The sequence below is a fragment of the Theropithecus gelada genome, chromosome 9 (genome assembly GCF_003255815.1).
Source record: "Theropithecus gelada isolate Dixy chromosome 9, Tgel_1.0, whole genome shotgun sequence".
In the NCBI taxonomy this organism is placed as follows: domain Eukaryota; kingdom Metazoa; phylum Chordata; class Mammalia; order Primates; family Cercopithecidae; genus Theropithecus; species Theropithecus gelada.
Genome location: NC_037677.1, coordinates 17,973,724 through 17,990,379, shown reverse-complemented (window position 1 = coordinate 17,990,379; position 16,656 = coordinate 17,973,724). Strand labels below are relative to the sequence as shown.

Below are 16,656 nucleotides of genomic sequence, written 5' to 3'. Positions count from 1 at the left end.
CGCTGGGATGAACTTTGCTACTGAGATCCCTAGTCTTGCTTTACTTTCTATACCTTCAACATACTTTATTGCTTTTTTTTTTTTCAACTTTCCTCAATCATCTTTTGGTGTTTCTTTTATATATAAAATTTGGTTAAGTTTTGCTTTTTTATGCTTCAGTCTGAGCAACTTTTTCTTTCAATAGATGAGTTTATACATTTACTGATATTGGTATTATAGATGGTGCTTTTTCTGTCTTCATTATTTCATTTTCTGGATCGCAAGATATTTTGGAAGTATTTTAATTTTTTGTAAATTCATTTTATACTCTCAGTCTTCTATTTCTTTAGATATCATCTACTGACTCCCTACTGTGACAAATACTTAAATTAGCCTATTTCCACTTTAAGTAAGCTTTTTTAGTTCAATTTTCAAAATGAGAAAAACTGTAGAACTAGTAAATATATATCTGAGAACAAATATTGAATATTTAAATAGTGAAATAATGACCATTATCTCAAGGACTAAGCACTTGTGTGACTTAGTTGCAAGGTGAATTAGTCACATTTTTTTTTTCCTGGAACCCAATTTTTTCTCCTGAAAAAACAACTGATGTACATACTATAGTTATTCAGACTTGGATATGTGGCAGGCAAACATAACCTTAAAAATAAATGAAGTTTTCAAACAAAACAAATATTATTATTTATAGGCAATAAAAAATTAAAACTTTCAACATGAGGCTGGGCGTGGTAGCTCATACCTGTAATCCTAGCATTTTGGGAGGCTGAGACGTGTGGATCACCTGAGGTCAGGAGTTCAAGACCAGCCTGGTCAACATGGTGAAACCCCGTCTCTACTAAAAATACAAAAATTAGCCGGGCGTAGTGGCACACGCCTGTAATCCCAGCTACTTGGGAGGCTGAGGCAGGAGAATTGTTTGAACCTGGGAGGCAGAGGTTGCAGTGAGCCAAGGTTGCACCACTGCACTCCAGCCTGGGCGACAGAGCAAGACTCTGCCTCAAAAACAACAACAACAACAACAACAACAACAACAACAACAACAACAAAGCTTTCAACATGAATGAACCTCAAGGACATTACGCCAAGCAAAATAAACTAGTCACAACAATCAAACATATACCATATCATTCCACTCATACAAAATATCTAAGGTAGTCAAAATCACAGAAACAGCAGAAAGGTTATCAAGGGCTAGGGGATGGAGAAAGAGGGAATTAGTGTTAGTAGGTATAGAGTTTCAGTGTTATGAGATGAAAAAGTTGTAGAGATCTGTTACACAACAATATGAATATACTTACCACCACTGAGATGTACACTTAAAAATGGTTAAGATAGCAAACTTATGTATTTTTTTACCACCATAAAAAAAAAACTGAAGCTTTCAAACAGAAAGTAGAATTTTGGAATACCTGGCATCTGCTACAGTGGATTTGACAATTTCCCAATACTTTTCTGACAGCACTGATGTGTGATTCTTTTATATTATAAAATAAAATGTGTAAACATTTGAGAAACGAGCAAAGTTAATGAACTAGTATTTTACAAATGACCTACAAGATATTATAAAATTAAGCATGGGCAAAGATTCACTCAGATGCAACAAAGACCAACAGTTTTTAAAGTAACTGAGTATGAACCGCTCACTGTAGTTTTTCAGAGTCTTCACTACAACCAACCCTCAACAAACTACCATTTGTAGAGTTTCGGAGCAGCACGAAAATGCACAATTATCTGAACATATCTTAAAACATTCCTCCATTTTCCACCTTTAGCTGTGAAAGGGAGGATTTTTTTCACATACTTCAAACAAAATAATATGTCACAACAGACTGACTGCAAGCAGAGATGAAAATTCAGCTGTTTTCCATTAAGCCAAATACTAAAGATTTACAAAAAATGTAAAACAATGCCTCTCTTCTCATGGAAATTTTGTCTTAGAAAACATAGTTTTTCTTCAAAAAATTTTTGTGTCAATTTGTAATAGGTTATTTTTTAAAGAATTATCCTTAAAATTTGTTTTAATTTCTCACAGTATCTGTAGATATAACCTATAAGGTTATAGATACAGACCAAGGCTCTTTAGAATATTCAGTAATTTTTAAGCATTTAAAGGAAACTTCAAACCAAAAAGTTTAAGAACCACTAATACATAGGAAATTAAAGAAGATTTTGCTTAACTCTATGTAAATAAATTTGAAGATGATAGAATAGATGATTTCCTTAGGCAAATATAAACTGAAAAAAATATTCCAAAAGTAGCGAAAGTCTAAATCATAGGAAAACAACAAAAGCAAAGAAAGTAGTCAAAGAGCTATCTGCACCACATATTCCCAAAATGGAGAAAGAAAAATAAAGACTCAATTCACAACTGAATTCTACCAAAGAACAGTTTAAGGGATACATAATTGTAGTATTTATAAAGCTATTTCAGAGCACTTAAAAAAAAATCTAACTACCAAAGTCTGACAAAAAATAGTTCCACAAAAGCAAACCTAAAAAACTCAATTACATGTTAATTTAAAACTCTTTAAATGCAACTTACATTACATAGAGTTTATTTCCTTAAATCACTAGGATTTCCTTAAATCACATTAACCAAAAAATCCAACGATCCAATAGAAAAACAGACAAAGGGTATAAAGAGACAGTTCAACAAAAAGGAAATACCAACAGTTTATGATACCGTAACACACTAAAAAGGAATGCAAATAAAAACATCACTTTCCCTCTTCTCTCTCCTGGCAAAAATCAAAGAATTTAACAACATACTAAACTGGCGATAGGTGTGCAGGAATGCACGGCTACTGGAGGCAGAAACAGATTCAGTATCAGTGCAATTTGGAACACTGTCGAAATGACTTTGCAAGTGGCCCAGCAATTCCACTTTTCATAAAATTTATTTTATGGGCAGATTTGCATACTTGCAAAATGAGTCATGCAAGATGCTAAATGTAATATTACATGTACTAGCAAAAATGATACACAACTGACATGTCTACCAACAGACAGGTGTAGTTAAAAACTTGCAAATAAATAATAGGTAAATAAACTATATAGTACAGCCAAACAATATACAACTATGCAACAATTTAAAAACAATGTGGCAGCTCTACAAGCAAGAAGTGAAACCACCTCCAAGATAAATTGTGAAAAGATGTTTAGAAAATTAATCTCTATACATACAAACATATACATATATATCCTATCTCTGCAGGAAAGCACTAGAATTCAGGAGACTTAACACTGGTTGCCTCTGAAGAGGGGAAGAAAAGATGGCTGGGGGACTGACTTTTCACTCAATACTTAGTCTACCTTTGTTTTTTACCATATGCATTTACTGCTTACTGAAAAAAAAAACTAAAGCAAATGCATCCTCAGAACCCTCTGCCTCATTACCTCTTAATATTACTTAGGAAATATGTCAAGACAAAGAAAATTTTTCATAAATCTCATGACAATCTTACATATGTGATTACATAGAAAACAAATGGTGATTCTTCAGAACCCATTGTTTATACTAAAATAATTATATTGAGAATTTTTAATTTATTTCAATCAGATGAATCATGTAAGAACATTAATGACTTGTGTACTTACCGAACCTTTTTCCCATTTTCAGCAATTTTTGTTACATTTAATAATCCATATTTCTCTTGATCCTATGGAATAGAGTAATACTGTTTATACATCACTTACATAGACAATGAGGTCCAAGTTCTTACATATGACTGAACCAATACGGTCTCGTTCTCTAAAAATTAGCTTAAAAGAAAAGATTAGTCAATGTGTAACATGCATAGTTCTAGAATATATTAAGAATATTACTTTCCTAATACTTTTGTAGTTTTTTCTTAATTTTATAATTAAACACTTCCTTTTCTCCTTAAGTCACAGCAGCTATTAGATACTTTGCTATGAAATTAGATTTCTATATGAACAAAGCAGCACTGAAAAATAATTTATGTCTTTCTATTCAAAGTAATACAATGCTACAAAAAAGGAAAGATTTACTTTGATAAATTCTACAAAAAAGGAATGATTTACTTTGCTGCTATTTTACAACTACATAATCTGAAAATTATTCAATATACTAACTCACTTTGTCAAAATGTAAAAATAGGTAGACCAAATACAGTGTCTGTATTTAATAAATTACTCAAAAGTTAACTGGTATGATGTAGAGAACTTGCCTTAATGTAGCATAAAAAATTCAGCATGTGCTTTATTAAGCATATTATCAGATTGTGACTTCCGCTCTAGATAAACTAGATTTACTAGCCAGCTGATGTCAAAAACAGTGACACAAGCTTTATCATCAAACCCTATAAAGGCAAAAGCCATTGTACTAAAGTTAATGTTAGCTTAAAATTCTTTCAGATGGAAATCAAGACGCACTTTCTCACTGCTTTAGTTTCCTAGAAGCAAATGAAATTAAAATGAGCTGAGTCCATGCGTTGTCTGTACATAAGAAAATAGTCAATTTTAATTCAACTAAAGCACTCATGCACACGCACTCTCTCACAAGGAAGAAATATTCCCAATTCTATTTAACTGATTACTCCGCTATATTTTCTCAATGTACTTTAATCAGAAAATATACATTTTTCTGCATGAGAGATAAACATATTATTATTTTTCTACCAATGTCTGAAAGTTTTGTCTGGTCTGATAAAAACTGACATCTGTAGACAAAGCTGACAAACTGTTTTTTTTTTTTTTTTTTTTGAGACGGAGTCTCGCTCTGTCACCCAGGCTGGAGTGCAATGGCCGGATCTCAGCTCACTGCAAGCTCCGCCTCCCGGGCTTACGCCATTCTCCTGCCTCGGCCTCCCGAGTAGCTGGGACTACAGGCGCCCGCCACCTCGCCCGGCTAGTTTTTTGCATTTTTTTAGTAGAGACGGGGTTTCACCGTATTAGCCAGGATGGTCTCGATCTTCTGACCTCATGATCCGCCCGTCTCGGCCTCCCAAAGTGCTGGGATTACAGGCTTGAGCCACCGCGCCCGGCCAAAGCTGACAAACTGTTATGTCAATTTACATTTTTGGTATACTGGGGACTTGGGAAATGGCCCATATGAAGTTTTATTGTAATTTTTTCATAAAATACAGCTTAAATCTCCTTAGATATGCAAGTCTGATATCCTTCATAATAACTATGTTGCTCCTCAACAAAAACATTAATAACACAATTGTAAGTAGGTGTAGTTTTTTTTTCTTTTTCTCATAAACCCTCATGTTGAGGGCTGACTTTCAACAGATCACAGCAAGGGAGCTACAAAAGATGTTAAATAAGAACATTTTTAATTTGCTGCCTGCACCCCTTAAAAGCAGGGAGAAAACAAATCTTTCAATCATATGGGAACTAAGTAACAACATTAATCTGAGTGGATGGGCACTGATTACTTGAGCTAGGGAACACAGGAATTGGAAAAGCAGAGAGGTGGGAATTAAGCCCATTTTAAAAATGCCACAGCTGAATTTGTGTTATTTAAAAAAAAAAAAAAAAGCAGAGGCAGGAAGGAAACACAGGCATCAAATCAGGAAGAAAAATGAATGGAATAGCAGTAGTGACAGACAGCCTAAGCCTAAGGATGAGAAGGAAGAGTCTAGGATCAGGGATTCTCACCCAAATCAATGGATGGACCGAAACTGGCACAAAACCACGCATGTATATATGCATCACTCAAAGAAAAGGTCCAGAACTTTCATCAAATGGTCACAGGGATCAAGACCCAAGTACTAATGCTCTAAGTATTAATCACTAACTTGAATGTAAAGAACAAAATTTGCTACACTCAAAACATACAAATACAAAGAACAATTCCCATACAATGTGAGACGTGCTATGAGAAAGTTATGCCTAACTCAATCTGGGAGAGAAAGAAATCAGACAGCCTCCTGGGGAACTTGACACTTGAACTAAGGAACAGGAGTCCGCTAGACAGAAACAGCAGGAGGTAAAAACAACCAACAGTGAAAGGCACAGGGGCTAAAGACAGCATTTCATATCTGAAGGGCTTTAAATTCCTTGAAAAGTTTTGGGTGAGGTGAAGTAGCAAGAAATGAGGTAGCAGAAAGAATGCACTAAGAAAGGGTACCATGACCAGGGACCAACTAGAAAACTATTTTAATCATTACTATAAGAGATGATAAAGACCTGAATGTGGTGGCAGTGAGAGAGAAGAGGGGCCCAATTTGACAGATTCAGGAGACAAAACTGACAGGGACTTTTGTGAGGGCGAGAGCATAGATCTTGGGGAAACTGCCAAGCTTGAGCAACTGGGTAGCTGGTGATATCTCCGCTTCAACGTTACTTCAGGGCTTTTCCTGACCACTTTTAAGTAAACTTCCCATTATTTACGACTGCCCGTTTGTTTGCCTCACTGTACTTCCTACAGACTAAATGTTTGTGTCCCCCAAAATTTGTATATTGAAATCTAATATCAAATGTAATGATACGTGGAGGTGGGGCCTCTGGGAGATGATCAGGTCATGAAGGCGAAGCCCACACTAATGCAATTAGTGCCCTTATAAAAGGGAACCCTTGTTATTTCTGCCATGTGAGTACACAGTAAAAAGGAAGCATCTATGAACCAGGAAGGTGCCCTCACCAGACAGAGAATTTAACAGTGCCTTGATCTTGGACCACCCCTCAGCCACCAGAACTGTGAGAAATAAATTTCTGTTGTTTATAAGCCACTCAGTTTATATTTTTGCTATAGCAGCTCCAATGGACTAAGACACACTTGATGCAAAGTACAATTATGTATTTTTTTTTACTTTTATTACTCATTATCCACTCCTTTAGGCCATAAGTTGGAACCACATCTGTTATGTTCATCAATAACCACTGTCTAGTACTGTATCTAGCATGTAGTTGGTATTCAATACATATATGATGAAGTAATTTACCAACAAATTAACAGTACTATAACAAGAAAGAAATATAACAGGGTCAGTAACAGAGAAAGCTTTAACTTTTAAATAAGTTTTTGAATTTGACATAAAAATAAATAGGCAGATGGGTAATATAGGTTTGGATACACAGGTAAGAGTTAGGAAAAACATTTAAGGCAGGGCATGGTGGCTCATGCCTGTAATCTCAGCACTTTGGGAGGCCAACGCAGGCGATCACGAGGTCAGGAGTTCAAGACCAGCCTAAGATGGTGAAACCCCGTCTCTACTAAAAATACAAAAAGTAGCTGGGCATGGTGGAGGGCACCTGTAATCCCAGCTACTTGGGAGGCTGAGACACAGAACCGCTTTAACGTGGGAGGTAGAGGTTGCAGTCAGCCAAGATCGCGCCACTGCACTCCAGCCTGGGCGACAGAGCAAGACTCCATCTCAAAAAAAAAAAAAAAAAAAAATTTAGACAGATTTTTATTTCATACTATTTAGTATACTTTCTCTACATAATATGTGTCAAAATCACCCAATGTTTTTGTGTTGCTTACCAAAAAAGCTTCATAAAAAATACCTTAAGTCCCATAAAATATATACAAACTTATACATGAATATTTGTTGGTCTAAATATTTGATACTCTAAAAGAAACTTTATGTTAAAAATAAGCAGGAATGCTTTAATAAGGACTAGCAAATTATGGTTAAATTGAGTAACAATATTATTCTATCCCAATAGGCAAGAAAACAATAAACTTCAAATTCTACTAGGTAATCTCGGAAAAATTATACAGGTTCATAATTACTTTGCAGGCTCCAGAATTTCTAATCGATGTTGCATTCTTTTAGTAAAGTAGGTACTTCTCAATTTAGGCTAACAAGTGTGATACACCAAAATCAATATACCTGTTCAAAATCCTCATCTTTAGTTAACTGTGTAATAATGAGATTTTTAAAATATAGAACAAGTAAACTTGCACAATTATACCTAGATCATTGAAAAAACACCAGTGTAATGAAACATCCAGAATGGGTAAATCCATACATAGAAACAAAATGCAGGCTAGTGGTTATCAAGGACAGGGGCCTGGAGAGGGTGAAATGGGGAGTGACTTTTAATGGGTATGGGTTTTATTTTGGGGTGATGAAATGTCCTATAACTAACAGAGGTGATAGCTACACACATTGTAAATATATTAAATGCCACTGAATTCTACCCTTTAAAATGGTTACTGGTTAATGTTACATAAATTTTATCTCAATAAAAATAAATTTTTTAAAGAGCCAATGGTTATAAAAATAAACATTCATGTTTTTTAAAAAGGCTTAGAATAGTAATATTCAATGAAAAAAATAAGCAAACTTGTCCATTAATACTTCAATAATCATTAAATTTTAAAATGTCTTTTTCTCTTAATTGATTAATGCATATTAATACCATAAGTGGACATACAACATCAAAGCTCGTTTCCAAAATGCATATTCTAAAACTTTACTCAGTATTCAGTAATTGGGAAATTTAAAATGCATATTCTCATAGGTACACTGGGACAAATAAAGAATAGCTTCTTAGAGCAGCCCAAAAAACCTATTTAATCCATATTGTAGTCAAATTGTAGAAAAATATATTATTGGTTTTTTTAAAATGTATATTCTGCCTATTTCAAGTAGATTTAAAGGGACTACAAAAAGTAACAATAACCATTTAAAAATTAGAAAAGAAGAAAAAGTTAACATGTTTAAAATTTATGTTAAGGGATGAAATTTTAAATCTGGTTTGATTAAAAGAGATAGATGAGCAATTTGCAAGGATTTTTAAAGAGACATTAGGGAACTAAAAATGATTATATATAATTTCCCCTTCTAAATCTGTAGCTTCCTTCTTTCTTATCACTAAGCCTTTATACTAATCAGATTTTAACTCGCAAAGAAAGAGGGAAATATCTCCCTGAAGTAACTGGGTAAGAGTGAGAAAGAAAGGCAAGACTGCTAGAAGCCATGCAAGCGCAGAGGAGGAACCAGAGGGCAGAGGGAGTGAAGAGACATCCCAGAGGGCAGAAACCTCGATGGGAGGGCACAACAGCATGGACAGAGCATTCAGGAAAAAAGGAATGCTGTCTGGTGATGGAAAAACAGAACCACCTCTGGTAGAATTAACACAGTGGTTTGTTTTTTTCACCTAAAGGTAAAAAAAGATTGAAACAGAAGAAACATTGGTGAGGCAGTTCCCTGTGATGGCCATCAGAGGGTACTGTGAGTCCGGCATGGTCTAGCTGCTGTCAAACTTCAGAAAATGGATCAATGGGTGGTGAAATAATGTGCAAACAGTCCTTGTAACCGCATGTGGAACATTTAAAAAATTTTGTTTCTAGGATTACTTAGGAATTCTCTTTTAACAAAATGAAAATAATACGTAAAAGATCTTTGTGGGAACTGTATATTACCTACATTTAAAATAGTTTTAAAGGGTTTTCTCCTTTTCTAGACGGACAGATTAGAGTACTGTAGTAACAGCGCCTTAGATTCATATGGCAATTCTTGCCAAAACCACCAAAATCATGTTAACTTTTATCGTTACATAATGTTTATGTAATGTTTATGTACCCAGTATTGTGCAAATAATGCAAAAGATAAGTATCTGTCCTCTATTTAAACTTCTTTTAGGAGTTTAACACCTGGTAGGGAGACTAGAAGTACATATAATAACTTGCACTTATTAAATGCAATTAGTGACTTGAGAGTTCAGAAATAAGAGAACATTAACGGTTAGTCTGACAAAGCCTTCTGGAAGGGTCCATCTTGATGGAGGTACAGGATTTAACTATGTATAGAAAAAGCAAGGCCCACTCTAGGCAGGGGTACTGCCTAAGCCAATATCAGAAGGAAATGTGTACAACCCCTGATTAGCACCAAAAAGACCAGATTACACTAGGGAATGGAGAAAGAGTTAGAAAAATGAAACAGTGTCTGTGAAAATCTTTACCTCTAAGAAATCTGAAGTGTCCCAATCAATAACAGTGTGTCATAATTTCATAAACTAGAGAAGCCATAATAAAAGTTTGTCTTTTAAAAAGCTTTAACATTTATTTATTCAACAAGTATTTACTGAGCAGCTATTATATGGCACTGTGGGAGGTACTGGGGTAACTGTTTCTGCTCTAATAAAGCTTTACTCTGTCTGGTGGGGGAAGACAGACATTAATAGAGAATTGAAGGTTCCTATAAGAAATAAATAATGACAAGTTATTTTATGTAATCGAATAATATATAATCAAATACTATGAGGAGTATTATAGGAAAACTTTACCTAACCTAGAGAATTAGAATAAAATTCTCTGAGGAAGTAAAGTTCAAACTAAGCCCTGATGAATGAATAGAAGCTAACCAGGCAAAGATGTGGGGGAGAATGTTTCAGGATGCAGAGGAAACGACACACGCAAGGACCCTGAGCTGAAAGGCAGGCTCCTTTGAGGAACTGAGAGAAGGGCGGAGTGACAAGACAACAAGCAAGAAGGGAAAAGGAAATATGAGATGAGGTGGTGGAGGCACTCAGGAGCCAGAGCATGCACAGCCTTGTCATGCTCATTAAGAATTTTAGGGCTTCATTCTACAAGAAAACAGGCTGGGCGCGGTAGCTCACATCTGTAATCCCAGCACTTTGGGAGGCCAAGCAGGCATATCACTTGAGGCCAGGAGATCGAGACCAGCCTGGGCAACATAGCAAGACCCCTTATCTCCATAAAAATTTTAAAAAAAACTACCCAAGAGGGCCAGGCACAGTGGATCATGCCTACAATCCCAGCACTTTGGGAGGCTGAGGTGGGTGGATCACTTAAGGGCAGGAGTTCGAGACCAGCCTGGCCAACATAGTAAAACCCTGTCTCTACTAAAACTACAAAAAATTAGCCAGATGTTGTGGTGCATGCCTGTAATCCCAGCTACTTGGCAGGCTGAGATAGAGGAATCACTTGAACCCGGGAGGTGGAGGCTGCAGCGAGCTGAGATCGTGCCACTGCATTCCAGCCTGGGCAACAGAGCAAGGCTCTGTCTCAAAAAACAAACAAACAAAAAAATTAGCAGAGGGTGCTGGTGCATGCCTGTGGTCCCAGCTACTAGGGAGGCTGAGATGGGAGAATCACCTGAGCCTGGTGGGGGAGGGGCAGGTGGTTGAGGCTGCAGTGAGCTATGATGGCTCTACTACACTCCAGCCTGGACAACAGAGTGTGACCCTGTCTCTATTTAAAAAACAACAACGACAACAACAAAAAACCCAGAAGCCATTGACGGGGAATAGCATGATCAGCAACAGATAGAAAAGACTGGGAGTGAATATAAATATAGAAATCAAGTAAAATTTCATCAGAGTTAAGACAGGTATCTTAAGAGAAGTCACACAGAGGTTTTCCAGTTTAGGAGAACTTACAGTTGAGCTATATTATTTCCAATATTCATCTGGCACAGACTTGGCAATATATTCTACAGCACAGAAAATGAAGGTGTCTATGCCCATTAAGAAGGAGAGGATAGGTTCTTACCTTTGGACTGCTGGCCTGAGGAAAAAAAGAGTAAAGTATAATTTGATAGTATTGTCTGGGAATTTTTATATTTATTTTTAAAAACAAATATAAGTTCATCACTTACAAATATGGTATATAATTTAATCATGTAAGATACCATATTTTAAACAAAAGGGAGACTTTTAAATCAGTAAAATCTGACTGTTAAACTTATTTTGATTGTGATTTTTTAGAAAAACCAATGCCATTTAATAGAAGCCCATTTAAACATTACATTAAGAGTCAATTAACTTGCTAAAATTGATTGAAATAACTGAACTACATTGTAAGATATGCTTCTATCATACTAACTGTATCTTGGTGCTTTGGTGAGGAGGGAGAAGACTCATTTTCAGGAAAGCAGGGTTTTGAGGCAGTTGGAGATTCCTACAAGAAATAAGTAATGAAAAAAGTTACTCTATTTTATATAATTATCTTTCTGCCTCTACTCACAGCGGGAGAGCTTAGTAAGAGAGAATAACAAATTTTTTCCTCGTTATTTTCGTTCTATATTCAGCTCCAAGCTAATAAGGTAATGATTTTAAAACTACAAACGCTATTAAAAGTTTATAAAATATGGCGCTTTTTATAGCAATTACAGTTTAATTTAAATAATGCATATGGAATTACTCAAAAGAAATGATATGTGCTGCCTTAAAATCATGATGTTATATCAGTCTGAATTAACCATATTTAAAATAAGTAAAACTTAAACACTTCCAGATAAATACATTATAATCATGATACTAACTTGCTCTTGGTATGGTAAGTATAAATACCCAGGATTAGGCAAGGTCACAGAAATAACTTGGCAAATGCCAGAATGGGAATTTAATTTTAGTCAAAAGCTATATAAGAAATTAAACTGCTATTAGTATTTAAGGTAATTTATAGAAAACTTTTCAAAAATTAGAAATAAGATATTTTAAATTCAAGAAAGAAACCTAAGATTTAAATATTAATAACTCCCCAGAAAACAAGAAGTTTTAATGTCTAAGCCTACAACAGTATCATAAGAGCAAACCAATAATGTGTTTTTTTTTTTAAGCAGTCTGCTTTGTCAATATTAAAACACAGAATGTGATTTCTATTACAGATGTTGATAGGACTATTCATGGAGGGTAAGACTGAAAAACTTTTCTTGGTAGCAACAGCCCACCTCCACTTAAATTTTCTCCATTTCCTTAGATGTTCTGAATAATTTCAGAAAAAGAGAATGTTTTAAATCATACACCATTACCTATTATTAAATTTTTTCTATCAAACCAAAAAGTTCCTTTGAACATTCATCTCCATGTATGTATCATTCTAGTTTTCTACGTTTATGAAGCTGGAGAAGGTGCTGTCAACGAACCTGGGAATTTGTTTTAAGTAACACTTGCAAAAACCATTAACTCAACATTTATTCATTTGGAAAAATGTCTTCAGGTTTACATCCTACACAGTTTGTAAATATAGAAACTAATAGCAGTAAAAGTTTACATGGAAGCCCTTGAAGGGAGAAGCTTATAAATCAAACAAACAAGGCACTATTAATAGAGAAAATATTAAAATCACATCAAATAAAAAACTTCAAAGAAATTTAACTTAAGGTCCAAATCTCGCTTACTTTTTTCTGACAACGTCAGATCAATTTTTGATTCTAAGACTGTCCGATAGTAAAACAGTATGAGAAAGAGGGAAGATGTGATGATCCATAAAGCAGAAAATAAGTAACTGAATAAAATGATAATTATATTTTTCATAGCACATTCAGTCCCACAGAAATAAAAACCACAAATACAGTAATAATGTATGTGCAACAATTATAACTATTATAAACAAGAAATAATTTTACATGTATACATTTATCTATATTTAGATATATGCATATAAATATACATCATATACATCTATGAAGAGTTATAGTAAAAACAGAAAAAAAAAGCCAGAAACAGATGCATTCACACATACACATACACACACCTACCCCTCCAGGGTTATCTGTAAACTGAATTAGGACGTCATCACAACAACATCTGCTATACAGTAACAGATGGTTCTTGACTTATGATTGTTCAACTTTTAAGGTGATGGGAAAGTGATAGGCATTCACTAGAAAACATACTTGAAACTTTGATCTTTTCCTGGGCTAACAATATTCAATATGACACTCTCTCATGATGCTGCACAGAGGCATGTAGCCCCAGCTTCCAGTCAGCCACCTGATTACCAGGGTAAACAGATTACAAAGGTAAATAATTGATATTCTACAGTGTACCGTGTTACTGAATGATTTTGCCCAACTGTAGGTTAATGTAAATGTTCAGAGCACATTTAAGGTAGGCTAGGCTAAGCCACAATGTACAGTGGGTTAGGTGTATTACATGCATTTTCACCTTGTGGTATTTTCAATTCATAGTATTTTCAACTTATGTGGATTTACTGGGATATAACCTCAACCTAAGTTGCAGAGCATCTGTATTAGGTTGCTCTGATTACAATTCAGGTTATACACACTTCATCCCTTATCACATAATAGCTAGTTTGTTCTGGTAGTCAGTCCCTTTTTCAAAATCTCAAAAACTGCCCTATGTTAAGAGACTGATGCATTTGTTTGCAAAGGGTAAGGTGGGGGGTAAAAAAGACAATTCTACCAAAACTAAGTAAATCTCTAATCGCAAAAAAATCATATTCTCGCAACTCTAGGACAAGGAGATGAAAGAGGAAATGTACTAAGAACTGCATGTGAGTTATTTGAAGCAATAGATTGAAAAATAATTTTAAAAAATGAATTGAGAGATTAAAAAGGAGTAAGATTGATATTTTATGATGTTGAAAACAAAAGAAAAAGGAGTAAGAAATTTTAAATAAATTATCAAAATAATCATCCTATTTGTTCCAGTATGAAGAGGCGGTAGAGTTGGTTCAACAATGATTTGCCTTAGAACAGTATATATGGCATTTGGGAGATTCCTATTTATCCTGAATTGTAATCTGGTTCTTGGTTGAGTGAATTTTTCCTATTAGAAATCCCTAGGTGTTTTACTTACCTAGATTAATCTCAACACTAATATATTTTCAAGCATATCTTCAATAGCACAGACTCAGAATGTCATTCCTTTAATGTAGTGTCTACATTCAACACAAGATCCTTACAAAATAGAAGCTAGAAACAGGTGTGCCACTTTCATTGTTTTCTATTAGTCCATCTTACACACACGAAGAATACTGTTTCTAACACTCCACCTTTAAATTCAACAAAGACCAATTTTATAGTAACTTGTAGTACCAAAATATTATACTAGTTTTGACTGATCAATTGAGATTATTGATAAAGGAATTTAGGACTTAAAGTATCCAAACATAATGAAATATGCTATAGGGATAGTTCATTCTGTTTTCACAAACACACCTAAAAATTACAGAAAAACTGTAAATCATGCTACAAGAAGCCTGATGATTTAAAAAACCTTTACATTTCAACATTAGTATGCCTAATATTCTGCAAATTCATAAAGTTCCCAACTTATCCCCAAAATGAAGCCACACTGTAAATAAGTAACTTGTAAAGAAGTATTTAAAACATCCATTTTAATGTTTGCATTAAAATTCACCCTTTTTTGAAACAGAGAACATTACTTCTCAGATTGATAAAAGATGTGCTTTCTACAGAAAGCATTTAGAGAAACAAAGGGAATATAATTCCAATATTACCTGGGATGAGGAAAATTAATTAAATGTCTTCCCTATGAAACCTCCTAGAGACTGAAGACAAAGGATAACAGAAATGTGACTTTAAAATAAGATAAGCAAGAAAAATCTGTCACCTACTAGGATCAAATGTATCAAGGTACACAGATAAGTAAGCCACAGATAAGTCAGTCCATTGTGCAAAAACCAAAATCCTCAAAACCAAAACTTACGTCATGACAAACTGATGCTAAATACATAAAAATGTAGTCAATTTGATAAAAGAAAAAATAATGTAGTAACGTTTCAACATACATGCAGATCAAAAGCTTAAATTAGTTCAAAAGAAATCAAATGTTCTAGCAAAGAATATTTACTAAATACATGAAATATTAGTACAAATAGTTACAATTCACTGTACAATACAATGCAAAGAACTTGCCAAAAATCTCAACAGTCCTACCTTGTCATTAGTGTCCAATACAATGGTGCTGTGTCTCCACTTTGTTAATACTATTGGTTCTTGCAGCCGCCTATCCAGGCTCCTACTTTTAATTATTTCTCTTTGCTGCTGGGATGAAGCATTATACTAAAACAAAACAAAGCAAAAAACACTTCAGAAACAATAGAAATGAAAGTGGAATCTAAACATCCTGGCTCCAAATGACAAAGACTGTTAGGCAAAGTTCAACATATGACATCTCCATACATTTTCTAGCCTCAGTTTCCTCATCTTTAACCAGAACTGTGGCACAATTGAGAAGATCACAGACTCTGCTGTTACACAGACCAAGGTATTATCTTTGGCAAAATATTTAATCTCCGTCAGTCTAAGTTTTGTCAACTGTAAAGTAGATAAAACAGAAATATCATCTCATTCACAGAGTTGCTCTAAGGATCAAAGTATTAAAGAACAACATATTAAAAGAGTAGTACATTATCAATAAATATTAACTATCATAACTTATAAAATAAAATCAAATTAATTTTTCTACTTCTACTACTTCTACTAAGCATTATTTTAAAAACCTAAACCAAAAATTAAATTCAAAATGAACTAGTAAGTTCTTTACATATTCTGGATTCTAAACCTTTCTAAGCTATGTGAGTTGAAGATATCTTTTCCTAGTCTGTAGCCCAGCTTCTCCCCTATGTTTATGACATCTTCTACACAGAGAAGGTGTTTTGTTTAATTTTAATGTAGTCACATCTGTCAATCTTTCCTTTTATAGTAGCCTTCTGAGTCTTGTTCAAGAAATCTTGCCTACTCTGTAGATAAAGATATTCTTTGATATATCCTTCCACAGTGTTTAAAGTTTTACTTGCTATATTTATATCTTTAATCTAACTGAAATTAATCATTTAGCATGAAGGTCAAGATCTACATTTATTTTCATTTTTATCATGTGAAAACCAATAATCTTAGTAACATTCTTACTTAGTCCATGCTTACCCCACTGATTTGTTTTCTTTTTAGTTGTTGTTGCAGCATCTCAGATGACACAAACCAATGTTTGTTTGTTTGT

General features: G+C 34.4%; 1 protein-coding gene across 5 annotated transcripts in view; it reads right to left on the bottom strand.

The window, feature by feature from the left end:
- Nucleotides 1-16,656, bottom strand: part of ARHGAP12 (Rho GTPase activating protein 12) — a 124,431-nt gene that overhangs the window by 21,455 nt on the left and 86,320 nt on the right. For 2 of the 5 annotated variants that reach the window (XM_025397079.1, XM_025397082.1), the window contains 4 exons: nucleotides 15,594-15,719; nucleotides 11,771-11,845; nucleotides 11,438-11,452; nucleotides 3,601-3,662 (listed from right to left, as the gene is read on the bottom strand). In XM_025397079.1, coding sequence (XP_025252864.1) covers nucleotides 3,601-3,662; nucleotides 11,438-11,452; nucleotides 11,771-11,845; nucleotides 15,594-15,719 — 278 coding nt within the window. The remainder of the gene's footprint in view (nucleotides 1-3,600; nucleotides 3,663-11,437; nucleotides 11,453-11,770; nucleotides 11,846-15,593; nucleotides 15,720-16,656) is intronic. The other 3 variants (XM_025397081.1, XM_025397083.1, XM_025397080.1) reach the window with 2 other exon arrangements.